A 15,872-nucleotide genomic window follows, 5' to 3' on the forward strand; every position below is an offset into this window, starting at 1 on the left:
TAGACTAGGAGCTATTGACGCAAACGCCATTTTGACCAAAATTTCAAAATAACAAAAAAACTTTTTAGAGTTGAAAACGAAGTAGCCAAGCAAGCTCGACGCTCGCTTGCTTCTTACTTCGCGCTCGATGGCAATTTCAAGACATCGAGTAAGAAGCATTAGCGAGCGTCGAGCTTGCTTGGCTAAAAACGAAGCGAAGACCCAACAGAAATGCCTACAATGACTTATATTGAAAAAAAAATCATCACCAAATTCATTGATCATTGATTAATTTCCAAAACATCTGAAATCTTCCAGACGACTTTAGAGTCTGGCTGGGCAGAATAAAAATCAGAATGGCCACTTATCTGCGTCATCCAGTCTATCAAAAAGCTCTAAGTGACCTCCAGGCTAATGATCCCGTTGTTCGACGGCGACTTCTATGTCTGGCCAAGACCTCTATGTTCGACGACGACCTCTATGTCCGGCCAAGACCTCTATGTTCGACGACGACCTCTATGTCCGGCCAAGACCTCTATGTCCGGCCAAGACCTCTATGTTCGACGACGACCTCTATGTCCGGCCAAGACCTCTATGTCCGGCCAAGACCTCTATGTCCGGCCAAGACCTCTATGTTCGACGACGACCTCTATGTCCGGCCAAGACCTCTATGTCCGGCCAAGACCTCTGTGTCCGGCCAAGACCTCTATGTTCGACGACGACCTCTATGTCCGGCCAAGACCTCTATGTTCGACGACGACCTCTATGTCCGGCCAAGACCTCTATGTCCGGCCAAGACCTCTATGTTCGACGACGACCTCTATGTCCGGCCAAGACCTCTATGTTATCGAAGAAGACGACGTTCTGCTATACACAAATACGATAAGGTGTTATTTTGAAGACTGTGTTGTCAAATTTCCAGACCAGAACTTATAAAATAAAGACCGAAAAAAATTGGGCTGAGACCTCTATGAACGACGACGACTTCTATGTCCGACCACGACCTCTATGTCCGGCGACGACCTCTATGTCCGACCACGGCCTCTATGCGCGGCGACGACGACCTCTATGTTCGACGACGGCTTATCATTTCGGATTATTGGACCCGATCCCCCCTGATATTTCACAGACGGCACAGATTTTGGCATGATTCTTGTTAGATTCTTGCTCGAATTTTGCTTTTATTTTTTAAAGATTTTGTGTTGATCGACAAAATTGACGTGTAAAACTCCTGCTCCAAAACACGTGTCTAAAACAAACTGGTAAAACGAATGAGCTATGAAACGAATAGAAATAATCTAAATTATTTTTTGCTTTTTCCTTTTTATATATGACTTTTGATTTGTAATACATTGCATTCAATTTGTTAACAAACTTGGCCTGGGGGGAGGGACACTCAAGGTAAACGACTGACCTTAAGGGTCATTTTTCCATACTTCCCAATGTCGAAATGAGTAAAGATGAGAAATAGTGCACCCTAAAGGGGGTAAAATTTGGAAAATCTGACCATATTTTGCCTATGAAAAGATAGAAATTTCAAAAACCACCGTAAGGGTCGATTTTTCGCCTAAATTAACACAAAGGCTTAATATTTGGTCGCACGTTTGGTCGCAAAAATTCAAGTAAAACCTGGGCAAAAGTTTTTAAACAGTTCACATAAGCTAAGTTATCTCAACTTTTCTTTCTAGGTGTGTCGCAACCGTCTTAAAACAGACAAAGATTGCTTCAAAACTGAGATTACAAGGAAATGTAATGCTTTGAAAATTGTTTATGATCCTCCGTACCCACCACCGGAACCGGGGTATCAAACAACGATTTATTTGTATGGTCAGGACGTGGTTGACTGGTTGAATTCAAAAGCCCAAGACTATAGTCTTTTTACAGGTGACCACATAACATTAAAACGACGTCCATAACGTTCAAATAACGTTAGATGAACGTTCAAATAACGCTCTGTGTCAGTTTGGGGATAAGCCCACCCTCCAATCTGCTTAGGTACCCCCCTCCCCCACATTCTAGATAGGCTGCATGCATTCCCGAAATATTTTTACAGATAGGGAATCGTCCTTCGAAAATTATTGCCAAACTTATTTAGTAATGTGATCCTTTCTAATCTCTCTTTTGTAACCACAAAATTGATTAAGAAAGAAGATTTATGGCTTCTTGCACCATACTGTTATTTCTCTTCGTGCGGATGAACTATTTTTTTCGACAAAGTCGAATCAATTTATTTCCTCTAAAAATTAACGCAGGAGCTTTTTAGCTATTTCTGAATAATAGGGTAAAAATAGACGATGCAGAGTCAGGGTGTCAGGGCGGTTTACGGGAAAAAAGTGGCGGTAGAGTTTGGAACAAACGGACGATACCAATTTGGCACCACAGCTCAACATAAAAATCTTAGCCTGACTTTGCCTGACCGACCTCTGAGACAGGTAGGTGGGTTTTCCTTAGAGAAGAGTATGTATTTTTTTGTTCAAACTGAGTGCAAACCAAACCAAGAGCCAAACAAGATGGCTGATGAAATTTCACTCGGAATTTTTTGTTTGAGATTTATCTTCAATTGCTTGTAGTGGTTTGTACTTAGTCTTCTAAATTTAAATTAAAAAAAACTACCTAAAAGAAATCATACAAGGAGATGCTGCAGCCAGTGTCGAAAAAAAAGATTTCTGGCTGTGTCCTTTTTGTCTTGAAAATGGTCGAACCGAATCATCTATAATACGCAAAGGCAAATCCACGGCTTCAGCTACTGCTTACTCCACCAGGGCTAACCACCTCCAAAACTATTTCCTTTTTTAGTGACAATAGGATCATCTGGGTAAAATCCTGCAGAATTTTTCTCTAAAGTATACTACGGACCACCGACGGACCATAACAGATACTGTTAAAATTCTGCTTTAGAATCTCTTTCTTCACAAATTCAAGTTCTGAAATAGTGAAATTACGAATTAAAAGGGAAAGTCAAAGGTTCAAATTAATTTATTTCCTCTCATTATGAGTGCGGCACCCCCAAAAATAATTATTTCATCGGCCAAACTAAATTAGAGAAATTACGGTAATATCCTTCCTCGCTTGACACCAATCTCATTGAAATTCAGTATTTATTCATCAACTCAAAAAACTGCGAAGTGACTTACAAGCACTATTTGCATCCCTTATATCCCATTTAGTCCAAGTGAGGGTACCTCCTCTGGTCCCAACTTTGATGGGCTTTATCTCCAGAACTAAGAGATTTCTCTCGTAGCTACGATTTTTATAGAGCATGAAATTTTGCTGATGTATGACGTCAGTGCTGAGCCTTTGAATTTTTATTTTCAAAAATTGCAAAGCTCTAGAGCTGAAAGGGTTAAGAGCAAAACCAACCAAAATTTCCAAAATTCTAGCCCAAAAATGGAAAGCTATCTTTCTCAACCATTTGAGGGCTAGATTATTTGATTTTTACCATCTTTAACAAGAATTTGAATGTCCATAAGGGTAACGTACGAACGCACTCCTGTAACTTCCATTTACATTAATAATTACACCCCTGTGTCACAGACCCGCTGGGACCCCAGCCCCACTGGAAAATTTAGCAAAAATTCGTCCCCGGAGGAAAAATACTCTTGAATTTCAGCCCCACTCGAAATTCCATGTTTAAAAACTGCAATCCAAAACCATCCCCACTAGATTTTTTAACCTTGGAACAATAGAATTTCTATTCCCATTGGGATTTCAATAGGAATCTTTATCCCCACTGAGAAAAAAATTCAAGCGGGACTTTGAGACAGGGGTGTATAATTCTTAAATATTTTTCCTGATTTTACAGGCAATAATAAAGCAAAACTATGCGCTGTCTTTGCCTAGTAGACTACAGAAAAATAGTTGAGATGTAATTCTTTTTACAGTTCCCAATGACTTCAAAAATGTCGAAGCTTGTGTAAGCACTAATTTGGGACTTCTGTTGTCTTCTAACAGCAAAGATAATGTTTATTAGCCGTTGTTTTGACCTATTGTATGTCAGCAGAGGTTAATAACTTCCAATATCTCATTTTACAGGCCACGATCCTAAAAATTTTGATATCGTTAATCCAATGGGCTGTTTTATTGGGGGCACAGATGTCTTGATGAAAGATGGTTCTTCAAAAGCAATCGAGTCTTTAACTGTTGGTGACAAAATTGCTTGTGCAAAGGGTAAAGTTGGGGTCATCTCAATTGAAAGAGTTCAGCATAAGCATGATACCAGATACCGTGTGTATGGGTTCAACGATGAGGAACCATTCTTTCTTGGAGTTCATCCCTTCTGGACACAACATGGTTGGAAATCAATGTTCCCTGTTCAGTCAAAAAGCGAGAATCCTTCACTACATTGCAGTCAGTTAGAGGTTGGTGATTTTGTGTTGAGAGCTGTTTCTGAGTCGTCAAACCCTAAATATAAATGGGTTGAGGTTAAGAAGATCCATTACCAATCTGTATCATCGAAAGAAAAAGTATACGGTGTTCACACTGTAAGTGGAGGCAAAAGTTACCATGCCAACGGTTATGTCGTTTGTGAAAATTACCCACAAATCACTTTGGCAAGGCTTCAACAAGGTGTGGCAAATCTTGATCAAGAAGGGAAAGATGAGATGATGAAGTTGAGACCAACTTTAGTGAAAATCTTTGGTGATGGAATGTCAGATGTGATCATGAAGAGTTTGAAGGAGACAAAGCTGAATAGAGGGAAACCGAAAAAGAAAATGACGTCATTACTTGGAGATCGATCATTTGAAATGAAGTTTGTATCAAACAGCAATGATGAGTTTAAATCTGTTCCACAACACATGTCGTATCATCAAGGTGAACTCTTCATCGATGGTAACCACATATCCAATGCTGAAGTTTATCAAAATAAGAAGGTGGGTGTTGTAATGTCAATATGATCAATGATTTTAGTCACTTTGATCGTGATATGATGACGTCAGAGCGGGAAAAATTGTGAACCCATTGCAGTGACGAATTTCATCAATTTCCAGGCTGTAAACTTTATATTTCTATCCCAGCAAGCACACAACGTTGTTTTAACGTTCAAATAACATTATTTGGACCGTCATCGACATTAGATAGACGTTGTTTTGACGTTGTGTGCCAGCTAGGATGTTTGTGGCTTACAACCTTGTTTTTTTACATTTTTGTTTGAAAGATCCCGGATACCTAGATACCCCTTAAAACCTACAAAAAGACGGCACCCTCTATCTCATAATCTAGGCTGAAACTTTTTTTGTTGAAAGTACGCTGACTATGGTTTTCTTCAATAGCATTGATGTTTTGTAGAAACCAGTTTTCAGTTTTTCACAATTCTTTAAAAAATTGAAAAATGAAGATGAAAATTGAATGAGAAAAAAAAGATATTTGAACTTCGCTGATTCCAAATCTGTGCTCAGATTTTTCATACCATTCTAGGAGCAAAAGTTACAGCCCTTCGAAGTGAGTCCACTTTTGCGCTTTTTGGCCATTTTCCCGCTTCAAAGGGTTTGGAAGCAGTGAAGTTCAAATATTTGCATTAATATCAATTCGAAATTTTTAGCATAGCTTTGTCTTGGCTTCTTCATTTTTCATCTTAATTTTTCCGTCCATTTTCAAAAGAAAATTAACTTGCGAAAAAATTTTCTTTCCAACGATGCATAATTATATATCATTAGCATAGATTAAAATGTTATACTGAGCAGAATTTCTATACGGTCTTAGATTGTTTGGTCAAAACGTGATAATGATGGTTTCTGGTATCATGGAATCTTCACCTTGCGAAAGAATAACTGTCATGCCAAATGCATCATGGTCAAATCGAAAGATTTCGATTGCAAACAGATCATTTCGAGCACAGAGTTGACGGCAGCTGTGGCAAATGTTTATGCTATGAAAAAAAGTGTTGCTGAAATCCCTGATGTCCCTGATAAAGAAGACGATCAGAAAAGTGGAGTCAAGAATGAAGGTATAATCGGAGCTACCTTTTCTGTGCTTAATTGTAGGAGGGGTGGTGGAATAAGCAGGGGATTGGTACTAAAGGGGGAAATCCATAAAATGGAGGGGTCAGTATTAAGGGTTCTGACCATAGTCCAAAAATTGATTTTGGTATTTGAACATAAAAGTTATATTTCAGGTTCCTTAACACTTTTAACAAAGAATTGCCTTTATAAATTGCTTTTTAATCGAATCCCTTAAGAGTAATTAAGAATTTAATTGCAAAAATGACGTTATGAACTTTATAAAGATGTTAATAATATGTTGCATCACCGTCTTTTACAAAAAGTGCTTAGTTTTAATGGGTAATTAACTTTTTTGTTTCAAAATTTCTTTACACTGTCCGCAAAGAATTGAACAATTTTAAATTTTGCGGAAAATTTTTCTAAAAAGGTGTGTCAAAAGTTATGCCTGTTTTTTTAAGCAAAATCCAGATGAAAAATTGATGAAAAACCACTAATTTGAAGATTTCGAGACAAAGAAGCATTTACAAAAATTTTCCACAAAAATTTTGGTTGTTCGGTAAAAGATACACCATCTACTGCAAAAAAATTTTCTAAATATTTTTTCTTCTTTTTTCTTCGCCGAAACTAAGCTCTTCAAAGTTGAAATACTCTTCCTCGCAAAAGTCTTCATTTTCTTCTTCATCAAATTTTTTCAATGCAATTTTTGAATTTTCAGATTCAAGAATAGTTTGTCTAACAGAAAATGTATAACATGCCATAGTTTTGTTGGTTACATCAGTCAGAAAACACATATTAAGCACGGCAATTATGAAAAATTCACTATGGTCAGAGCCCTTAAGTGAGTTTGGGGTGATTTTCCCAAGGTTTTGACACATTTTCAGGAAAAAAAATCATAAAATTGAGGGGGGGTCATTATAAAATGCTACTTGGGTGATTTTTTCATCCGCGATTTTAAGTTGTAATGGAAATTTGGAAAGGCCTTAGCTGCGAAATATTTTTAACCAAAACTCAAAAATGTCAAATAAACACTTTTTGGATGTTTACTGACATTAAAGAGGCGCTAATAATGCGTATTTCAACAACCAACATGCATGATTTGACAGTAGAAGGCACAAAATCGTGAAAACATTGTTCCCTTGAAATCTTAAAATTTTGCTGATGAGCTCAACCCTCCTTGAAAATTAACCCAATCATAGTAAGTATTTTAAATTTATTTGTTTAGAATTCATTGAGTTTGGAACAATGAGTGTGGCTATTACATTTGATGCACATACTGGAGAACCTCAAGTTGAAAGTGGTATTTGTTACCCTGGCATGCCCGAAGAAGAATTTTTTGACTCTGAGGTCTCCTATGATGAAGAAACAATGAAATTCCACACTAAAATCAAAATCGATAAAGATTACCTTGGCAGAGATGGTCCCTTCGATCAAAGCTGTGATAAGTACATCATATTTGAAGGTGAGCTAACATTAATCCAGAACCTCGATCCCGCAACACAGGAAAAAATCTTTCAACCCTTGGAACAGGTGCTTCAAAACTTTGACGTGATTAAAAAAATTCTAGATTAAAAAAAATTATGATTGGTCTGTTTTTAAGGAGTCTGCTAAATTACGTGGGTTACGTGCGTGTCGTGGGTTCATGGGTTCGTGGGTTCGTGCCCTCGTGGGTGTTCGTGGGTTAAAATGTCTCGTGGGTTCGTGGGTTCGTGGGTCAAAATATCTCGTGGGTTCGTGGGTTCGTGGGTCCAAAAAAAATCACGTGGGTTGAAATTGCTCGTGGGTTCGTGGGTCAAAATCGCTCGTGGGTCCAAATTTTCCCGTGGGTCCAAAATGTTCCAAAAATCCCAATACTGTAAGATCGTGTAAGATATGATATTTTAAGCAGTGAGAGCTGTAAACATTGTTTACATTTCGCTGTTTCATATCTATTCTTAAATCCATCATCTTCTAAAACCCTAAAACACTTAATAATGATTCAATTTTTTCTTTTGTAAATTTCTTTGCGATTCGCGTGTTTCGATATTTGAAACCCTTGCGCAATTTTACCGTCTGAAGAAGAATTGTTAATGTTATAACCAATAGACATGACTTTTTATAAATACCCAGGAAATGTTTTTATTTTAATAATTATAAACTAGCCGGTACCCGGCGTCGCACGCCGGTTAAGCTGTAGCTGAACGCACTAAAAGTTCTTTGGATGTTTATCTGGTACTCGATGTAGAAATTTCCTTCCGACACGCTAAAGCTCTGAAGGTCGGGAAAATTTTATCATCTGGAACCTTTGGGTTACCATTTTTCTTTTTTTCTGTAAGGTTTCTCAGGCAGCAGAGATTTTCATGCTAAATTCAGTCGGGTGCAACCGATAGTCAAGCAAAAAGTGTAAGGACAGCTAGACACGACTGTGATGCGGTACATCAAACGATGACTACTATAGGTCTCCGATGGTAAATTGGCCCACTCCTTCAGAGCTTTAGCGTGGGCGGCCGCCAATACACCATCGGAATATCAGATGATTTGGATGTTAAAGCTGGCTTAAAAAAGCGATCAAACAAAAAAGAAAGAAATCTCTTCAACGTTTAACTCTAACCTTCCCCGGGTGTCTTATCTTTTAACCATATTTGGATCGTGTACTCTCCCCCCGTGACAACGTGTTTTGTTTAAGAGCCACTGTCTGTAAGAATCAGACAATATAAGCAAACTGAGGAAGTGAATTTTTTAAAAATGGCTCATTTTGATATATTTTGTTCTAACTAATGGACTGAGCATCCTGTGAAAATTTTAGGGGTCTAACTCAAAGCGGTTCAGATTTTATGGCCGGTTGAAATTTCAAATTTGAGCGGTCTCCGCTAACAAAAAATCTCAAATTTGGCTAAATAGGGATTTTGAACTCAAATTGTGCTTGAATGATAACAGAAACAATATTCTCAATTTGATAATCTGAAAATATGTACAACTTTTAACAGAAAAATGTAAAAATCATAACATACAGATAACCCGTTGTCTAAAAAACATGGCTCAAAACCAGGTTTTTGAACCGCGCGACAAAGTTTGAGCCATTTTCTAGGGCAAAATCTCAAAATGGAGAAAATTATAGCTGGAAAGCTTTTTTTTCCCAAAAGTATTCTCAGTGTACTGCTGGAAAACAAAAAATGGGAACCATCAACCTCTCTGATTTTTCAAAATGGCAGCCCGGAGTTGGACTTTTGGAGTTTTTTGCCGTAAATGTTGCATTTTTGCCGCCATTTTAAAAAAAGACGCAAAAATTTCAGGGGGTCAATTATATATTTTTTGGTACATTTCTGGGAGTACTTTCAGGAACTGAACTCAGAAAAAAGGGGTTTTTTGATATTTTTGAGAATTTTCATCTCAAAAATTTTTTAAACTTTGTCGCTTTTTTAGTCTTTTTCAGCACCGTAGGCCACTACTGGGTCATATTATACTCTGAAAAATCCTTGGTTAAGATAGCTGAAATACCTTCTTTTGTTTTTTCCTCATTTGGTGTTTAAATAACCACTAGAAAATGAGTTAAGAACTTAATTTTCCAATTTTGAACCCCAAAAAAGGCGCAAAAACTGAAATAAATGTCAAAAAATGCTATGTTTGTGCAATTATTCAGATAAAAAAAGTTGTCAATTTTTTTAGAAAGAATAACTATCAAGCAATAACAGTAGCAGTGGGCTATAGAGACCTTTTTTTTCAAAATTAAGTTTGCATAATTTTTTTGGGTTGGTTGGGACCCAAATAACAAAAATCTAAGATATTTTTGGATATTTCCAAAAAATGGCGGTTCTCTGCCCTTTTTTATGCCCAAAATGGGCCATTTTCGGGCCATTTTGTTTGGAAAAAAATCTAAAACCTGCTGTGTTGGTGCTACAACCATCAAATAAGGCTCAAAATGATCCTTGGAAAAAAGAAGGATTAGAATGTAACAATTATATACTTCTACCATATATGTAAACTTCAAAATATTTGGATATTGGGCCAAAATTGACCGAAACTGGGGAAAAAAGGGTTTGCCTGGGAAAAAAATCTAAAATCTGTTCTGTTGGTGCTATGAACCTCAAATTATGCTTAAAATATTCCTTGGAGGAAAGTAGGATTAGAATGTAACAAATATATACCTCTACCATATATATAAATTTAAAAAATTAAATATTTAGGCCGAGATAGACCAAAACCGGGAAGAAACTAGGTTTTGCCTGGAAATAAAACCTAAAATCTGTTCTATTTGTGCTGCTAACCTCAAATTAGGCTTAAAATGTTCCTTGGGAAAAAGTAGGAATCAAATATAGCAATTACATACCTCTACCTCATATATAAAATTCAAAAATTAGCTATTTAGGCCGAAATGGACCGAAACCAAAACCGAAACCAGGAAGACACTTGTTTTTGCCTGGAAATAAAACCTAAAATCTGTTCTGTTTGTGCTACACCCTAATTTTGGCCGAAAAACTTAATTTTTTAAGTTTATATATATGGCAGAGGTATATAATTGTTACATTCTAATCCTTCTTTTTTCCAAGGATCATTTTGAGCCTTATTTGATGGTTGTAGCACCAACACAGCAGGTTTTAGATTTTTTTTCCAAACAAAATGGCCCGAAAATGGCCCATTTTGGGCATGAAAAAGGGCGGAGAACCGCCATTTTTTGGAAATATCCAAAAATATCTTAGATTTATGTTATTTGGGTCCCAACCAACCAAAAAAAATTATGCAAACTTAATTTTGAAAAAAAAGGTCTCTATAGCCCACTGCTACTGTTATTGCTTGATAGTTATTCTTTCTAAAAAAATTGACAACTTTTTTTATCTGAATAATTGCACAAACATAGCATTTTTTGACATTTATTTCAGTTTTTGCGCCTTTTTTGGGGTTCAAAATTGGAAAATTAAGTTCTCAACTCATTTTCTAGTGGTTATTTAAACACCAAATGAGGAAAAAACAAAAGGAGGTATTTCAGCTATCTTAACCAAGGATTTTTCAGAGTATAATATGACCCAGTAGTGGCCTACGGTGCTGAAAAAGACTAAAAAAGCGACAAAGTTTAAAAGATTTTTGAGATGAAAATTCTCAAAAATATCAAAAAAACCCTTTTTTCTGAGTTCAGTTCCTGAAAGTACTCCCAGAAATGTACCAAAAAATATATAATTGACCCCCTGAAATTTTTGCGTCTTTTTTTAAAATGGCGGCAAAAATGCAACATTTACGGCAAAAAACTCCAAAAGTCCAACTCCGGGCTGCCATTTTGAAAAATCAGAGAGGTTGATGGTTCCCATTTTTTGTTTTCCAGCAGTACACTGAGAATACTTTTGGGAAATAAAAAGCTTTCCAGCTATAATTTTCTCCATTTTGAGATTTTTGCCCTAGAAAATGGCTCAAACTTTGTCGCGCGGTTCAAAAACCTGGTTTTGAGCCATGTTTTTTAGACAACGGGTTATCTGTATGTTATGATTCTTACATTTTTCTGTTAAAAGTTGTACATTTTTTCAGATTATCAAATTGAGAATATTGTTTCTGTTATCATTCAAGCACAATTTGAGGTCAAAATCCCTATTTAGCCAAATTTGAGATTTTTTGTTGGCGGAGACCGCTCAAATTTGAAATTTCAACCGGCCATAAAATCTGAACCGCTTTGAGTTAGACCCTAAAATTTTCACAGGATGCTCAGTCCATTAGTTAGAACAAAATATATCAAAATGAGCCATTTAAAAAAAATTCACTTCCTCACCCTGTCTGATTCTTACAGACAGTGGCTCTTAAGTCAAAAGTTATCAGATAGAGCATCGTTTACTGTACCAGTGTCGTTTGAAACGACTCTGCAGGTAGTTATTTTTCTCGCTTTGCTCGTGTTAAATATGCTGTCCAGTTTAAATGACAATTTTTAAGGAAAAAGTGGGAAGGTCACAAAGATTAGTGCAACTCTTTGTTGTTTATCAGATCGAGAAAAAAAATAAGACAATTCTAAGTTGCTTTTTTAAACCCTTGGCATAACTTTTCGAATTTAAACATAAAAAATGATGTACACACTTTTTAACATAACGACGACTTGAATATTTTTATAAGAAGAAAGAAGTGTAAGTGAACTAATTTTTTCTTATGCTTTATATCGTCCTTTGAATGCTGTTGTTGTCCACAAACTTTTTGATTTTTATATTTTGATTTACTTTTGAAATATTCTTTTCTATGAAATGAAATTGTTTTGTTTTGAAAAGAATTCGAATGTCATTAATAAATACGATCGTTAAATACATTCGAAACAAAAGAAGAGAGAAAAAGGCAACTCTGGGCAGAAATTAAAATTACTAAAATGTAGATGGGCCTTAATTTCAAAACAAAGGCTGAATAAAGTCTAAACCAAGCTCTATCCGATCTTTTGCAAATGGCGCGAATCCAATAGAACAAACTTGTGGAGCAAGAGACTAAAAGTCATAATTTTAAAACACAAACAAAGCGAAAACGAAAGTGGTGACACACAGACACACAAAGCACCGCTATTAATATATAGATTAAACGATTCTTTTAAAAGACTGTGACCTCTTGTATTAATTGTGTGGTAGGTGGAACATGGTAAACCGTTAAGGGAGATAAAAATAAGATTCCTCGTAGTGACGTTAATTGGGCTATATATATATCATAAAGCTTTCGATGGAAGTCGTTTTTTAAGGTCAGCGGTAGAAATATTAATATTAAAATCAGATCAGCAGCTGGAAATGTTTTTTGACATTTTCCATTTCGCTCTTTCTTCTCATAAAAACTATTGAGTTGATTATAGGGTGAGAAGAACGAAGAACAATGAGGAAGTTTTTCAATTTTAAACTATTACAATTTTTGCTTTACTATAGGTCGTAGATAGCGTTTTCGACTACTCTAAAAAATACCCGATGACTTTTATTTCTTATTTTTGGAAAATTATTGGAATTTTTTAACCCACGTGATTTTTTTGGACCCACGAACCCACGAACCCACGAACAATTTCAACCCACCCAATTCAGCAGACTCGTTTTTAAGTGGAATTCGTTTTTGTCTTTTTTCTAGGATACCAAGGTTCGTGCTTCTTATTCAGTGAAGACTTGTTTTAAACTGTATTTTTCACGCTATCCATTGGACATAGGACGTCCAGAATACGTCGAAATATGTTGTTTTTTTTGACGAGACGTTTTGACGACGTCAAAATGAAACGCTTTTCGTTCGTCTTTGTTCGTCTCATGATGACGTCTTAAATGGATGGTATTCCGACTTACTTTGCACGGGAATCGTTTGGTGTAGCTTGTGTTGGCTTATACCCAAAAATAACCTCAATCTCGGTCAAAATATATTGGGAATTTTGGTTAATTCCTCAGCAGTTTAAAGTTTGAGCGAAAAGGTCACTTTTGGGCATATTAATAAATTTATTCGAATATTTCATTTCGAGAGGGGTTGGCAGACTTCCAGGCTGTATTCTGAGCCCTATTGGACCATTCTTGGACTTTTAGTTCCTCAGATCCTAAGGTCCTAAGTCTTAATTCTAGCGTTAAAACTCAGAGTTAAAACTCAACCCGTCCAACCTACTTAATTTACAGCGCTTCCAAATCGTTTGTGGTTGTAAGATTTATCGTGGGACTTTACCTTTTTTCTCAAATATTATGACTTTGATTGAAGCTCCAAGACCTTTTTGCCTTTGATGTTATTTATATGCAAGTATTCATTTTCATACAGATCAAAGATTGGAAAAAGATAAATAATTTCAAAAAGACGTCATTTATATGGAAAAGAATCTCTATGATTTAAATGAACTGGCTTGCATATAAAATGTCAGTCAGTTTGGGCAAAACAGGTGATGGGTATCCTTTCTCATACCTCAAAAGTCTCTCAAAGGGGTACAAATTCATTAATTAGTGCTGAATGTCTGAATGGGTCCCAAAATCATGATAATCGAAAATCTCCCTCTCTTCACATTTTCCAGAAATTTCGACTTAAATTTTAAGAAAAACATTTAGAAAAGAAATTAACCAAAATTTGGGAAAAATTGACCAAAATTTAGAATCTCTCTGAGGGCCCCAAAAATATCAAATTTTTGTCTTTTTGATGTCTATTTTCGATTGTTGGTTTGAACATATCCGTCACCTTTGCAAAACTAGTACCCCCGGGTTCGATTGTTTTTCATCTCATTACCCGTACTCCTAGAGCCGATGTGGAGATGTGCTACTTTCTCGAAGGTTTTTGAGACTACGACAAGAATAGAAATGGAGACTCGAGAGTAGTTTTTCGTCGTCACCGTTCCAGTCGTTCTAACTTTCAACTATAATCTATATACTTCCTCAAAAAAGAAAATAAGAATCTTTGAAAAATAATTTATAATGTGTACTGTTGGAGAGTTTTTGAGAACGTTTAGACATATCAAATCTATTGTCTTTCTCTGACTGAAATTTCACAATTCATTGGAGTATAATAAAACTTGTTTTAAGATGGTTTAAGATTTTTCTAACAAGCTGTGAAGAAGGTGCATCTCAACAATTTTGCACTTCAGCCCTTTCTGACATGGTTTTTTTCAGCCAATGGGGGTAAAAATAATGGACTGAAACCCGATGAAGAATGATATTCCCAATTTCTTTTGGCTGGGGATTTAAAATCCATTGTTTTCAATTCAATTATGTGGGAAAGGAAAAAATAGCATTTGCTAATTTGATTATTTTAGCGGGAACAAAATTTAAAGCATGATTTTCTACTGGGGACAATATTTTGGCCAGTTTTTCCAGTGGGAACGGTTCCCAGTTGGTCTGTGAGAATGGAGTGTACTACACCACAAGGATAATCCATAGAGACAATTCCCCGTCAATTCATGGACCCCACAGCTGATTGGTTGAAGGTGACGTATTGACTGATTTTAATGTCACTTTCAACCAATCAGCTGCTGGATCCGTGACTTAAGAAAAATAGGTGCCGGGTATGTGGGAGGTCTCTTTTTCAAGAGTGCCTCAAAGGCGCACAAAAACCGTTAAAAAGCAATGCAGTTTTCTGCAAGGGTTCTAAAATTACGAAATAAAAAATCAGCTCCCCCAAAGCAGAAATTTTTAGTCTCTCTAAGGATGGCAAAAAACGTTTAAATTCAGGTTCTCTAAGCGCCTATTTTCCAACTCTGGCTTGGAAAAACCTAGTACCCCGCCCTGGGGTTGCATATGATATTTATAAAAGCTCCTTCTTAATAATCTTTGCTTACCTACACACAGGTGATATTGAAACAGGAGTCCATCACAGAGTGGACGGCGTTTGTTATGCATACGAGCCACCCGAACCCGAAACCAGTGGTACGAAGTATAAGTGGGTTGGTGATGTAATTCCATCAGAGTTGTTCACAAAAAATGCTGACAAAGCAAAGGAAATGGCATGCTTGAGATACAATCATCATGATGTTGACGAAGATTTCCATCACATGCAAATGAATAAAGATGTTAATTCACCATCTGGAAAATACATTTCTTATGGTGCATTGAGATTTGCACGATCGTACTATGAAGGCCAACTGAGTGTTGAAAACTTACAATATTCTAACCCACCTGATACAGAAGCCAGCAACAGCATGTTGATGGATAGGGTGAGTATGTGCGTTACCCACGACATTGATAGTAATTTGCGAACTGACATCCTGGGAGCGGCTGATCCTGATTTTATTGGTTTCAGCGATGTGAAGAAAATTGCTGAAGATCCAGTTTTTAAAAAGATGTTTAATGAAAGGTATGTAAGATTTTTTTGAAAGAACAATTTTATTAGAACACTTCAAAAAATACAAAGGAGTGAAACTTGGTGGAGTTGCTCCTTGGATCAAATTTTGAGTACTCGGGTAAATTAATGCGTGTCCAAATTTTCGTTAATTCTTCGGACCCATCATCACCTCTCCTAGCATAATAAATTATACCTTTAAAGAAGCGCATTACGATGTAGAACATGAAAATCGGTGGTACTTAAATTTAGGTTTTG

General features: G+C 36.4%; 1 protein-coding gene across 1 annotated transcript in view; it reads left to right on the forward strand.

The window, feature by feature from the left end:
• The window catches only part of LOC136802351 (uncharacterized), a 36,738-nt gene that overhangs the window by 8,732 nt on the left and 12,134 nt on the right, over positions 1–15,872 (forward strand). Inside the window, exons 5-9 of the mRNA XM_067059078.1 lie at positions 1,668–1,863; positions 4,012–4,850; positions 5,680–5,923; positions 7,141–7,377; positions 15,125–15,629. Coding sequence (XP_066915179.1) covers positions 1,668–1,863; positions 4,012–4,850; positions 5,680–5,923; positions 7,141–7,377; positions 15,125–15,629 — 2,021 coding nt within the window. The remainder of the gene's footprint in view (positions 1–1,667; positions 1,864–4,011; positions 4,851–5,679; positions 5,924–7,140; positions 7,378–15,124; positions 15,630–15,872) is intronic.

The sequence above is a fragment of the Clytia hemisphaerica genome, unplaced genomic scaffold (assembly GCF_902728285.1).
Source record: "Clytia hemisphaerica strain Z4C2 unplaced genomic scaffold, Clytia hemisphaerica genome assembly, whole genome shotgun sequence".
NCBI lineage: Eukaryota > Metazoa > Cnidaria > Hydrozoa > Leptothecata > Clytiidae > Clytia > Clytia hemisphaerica.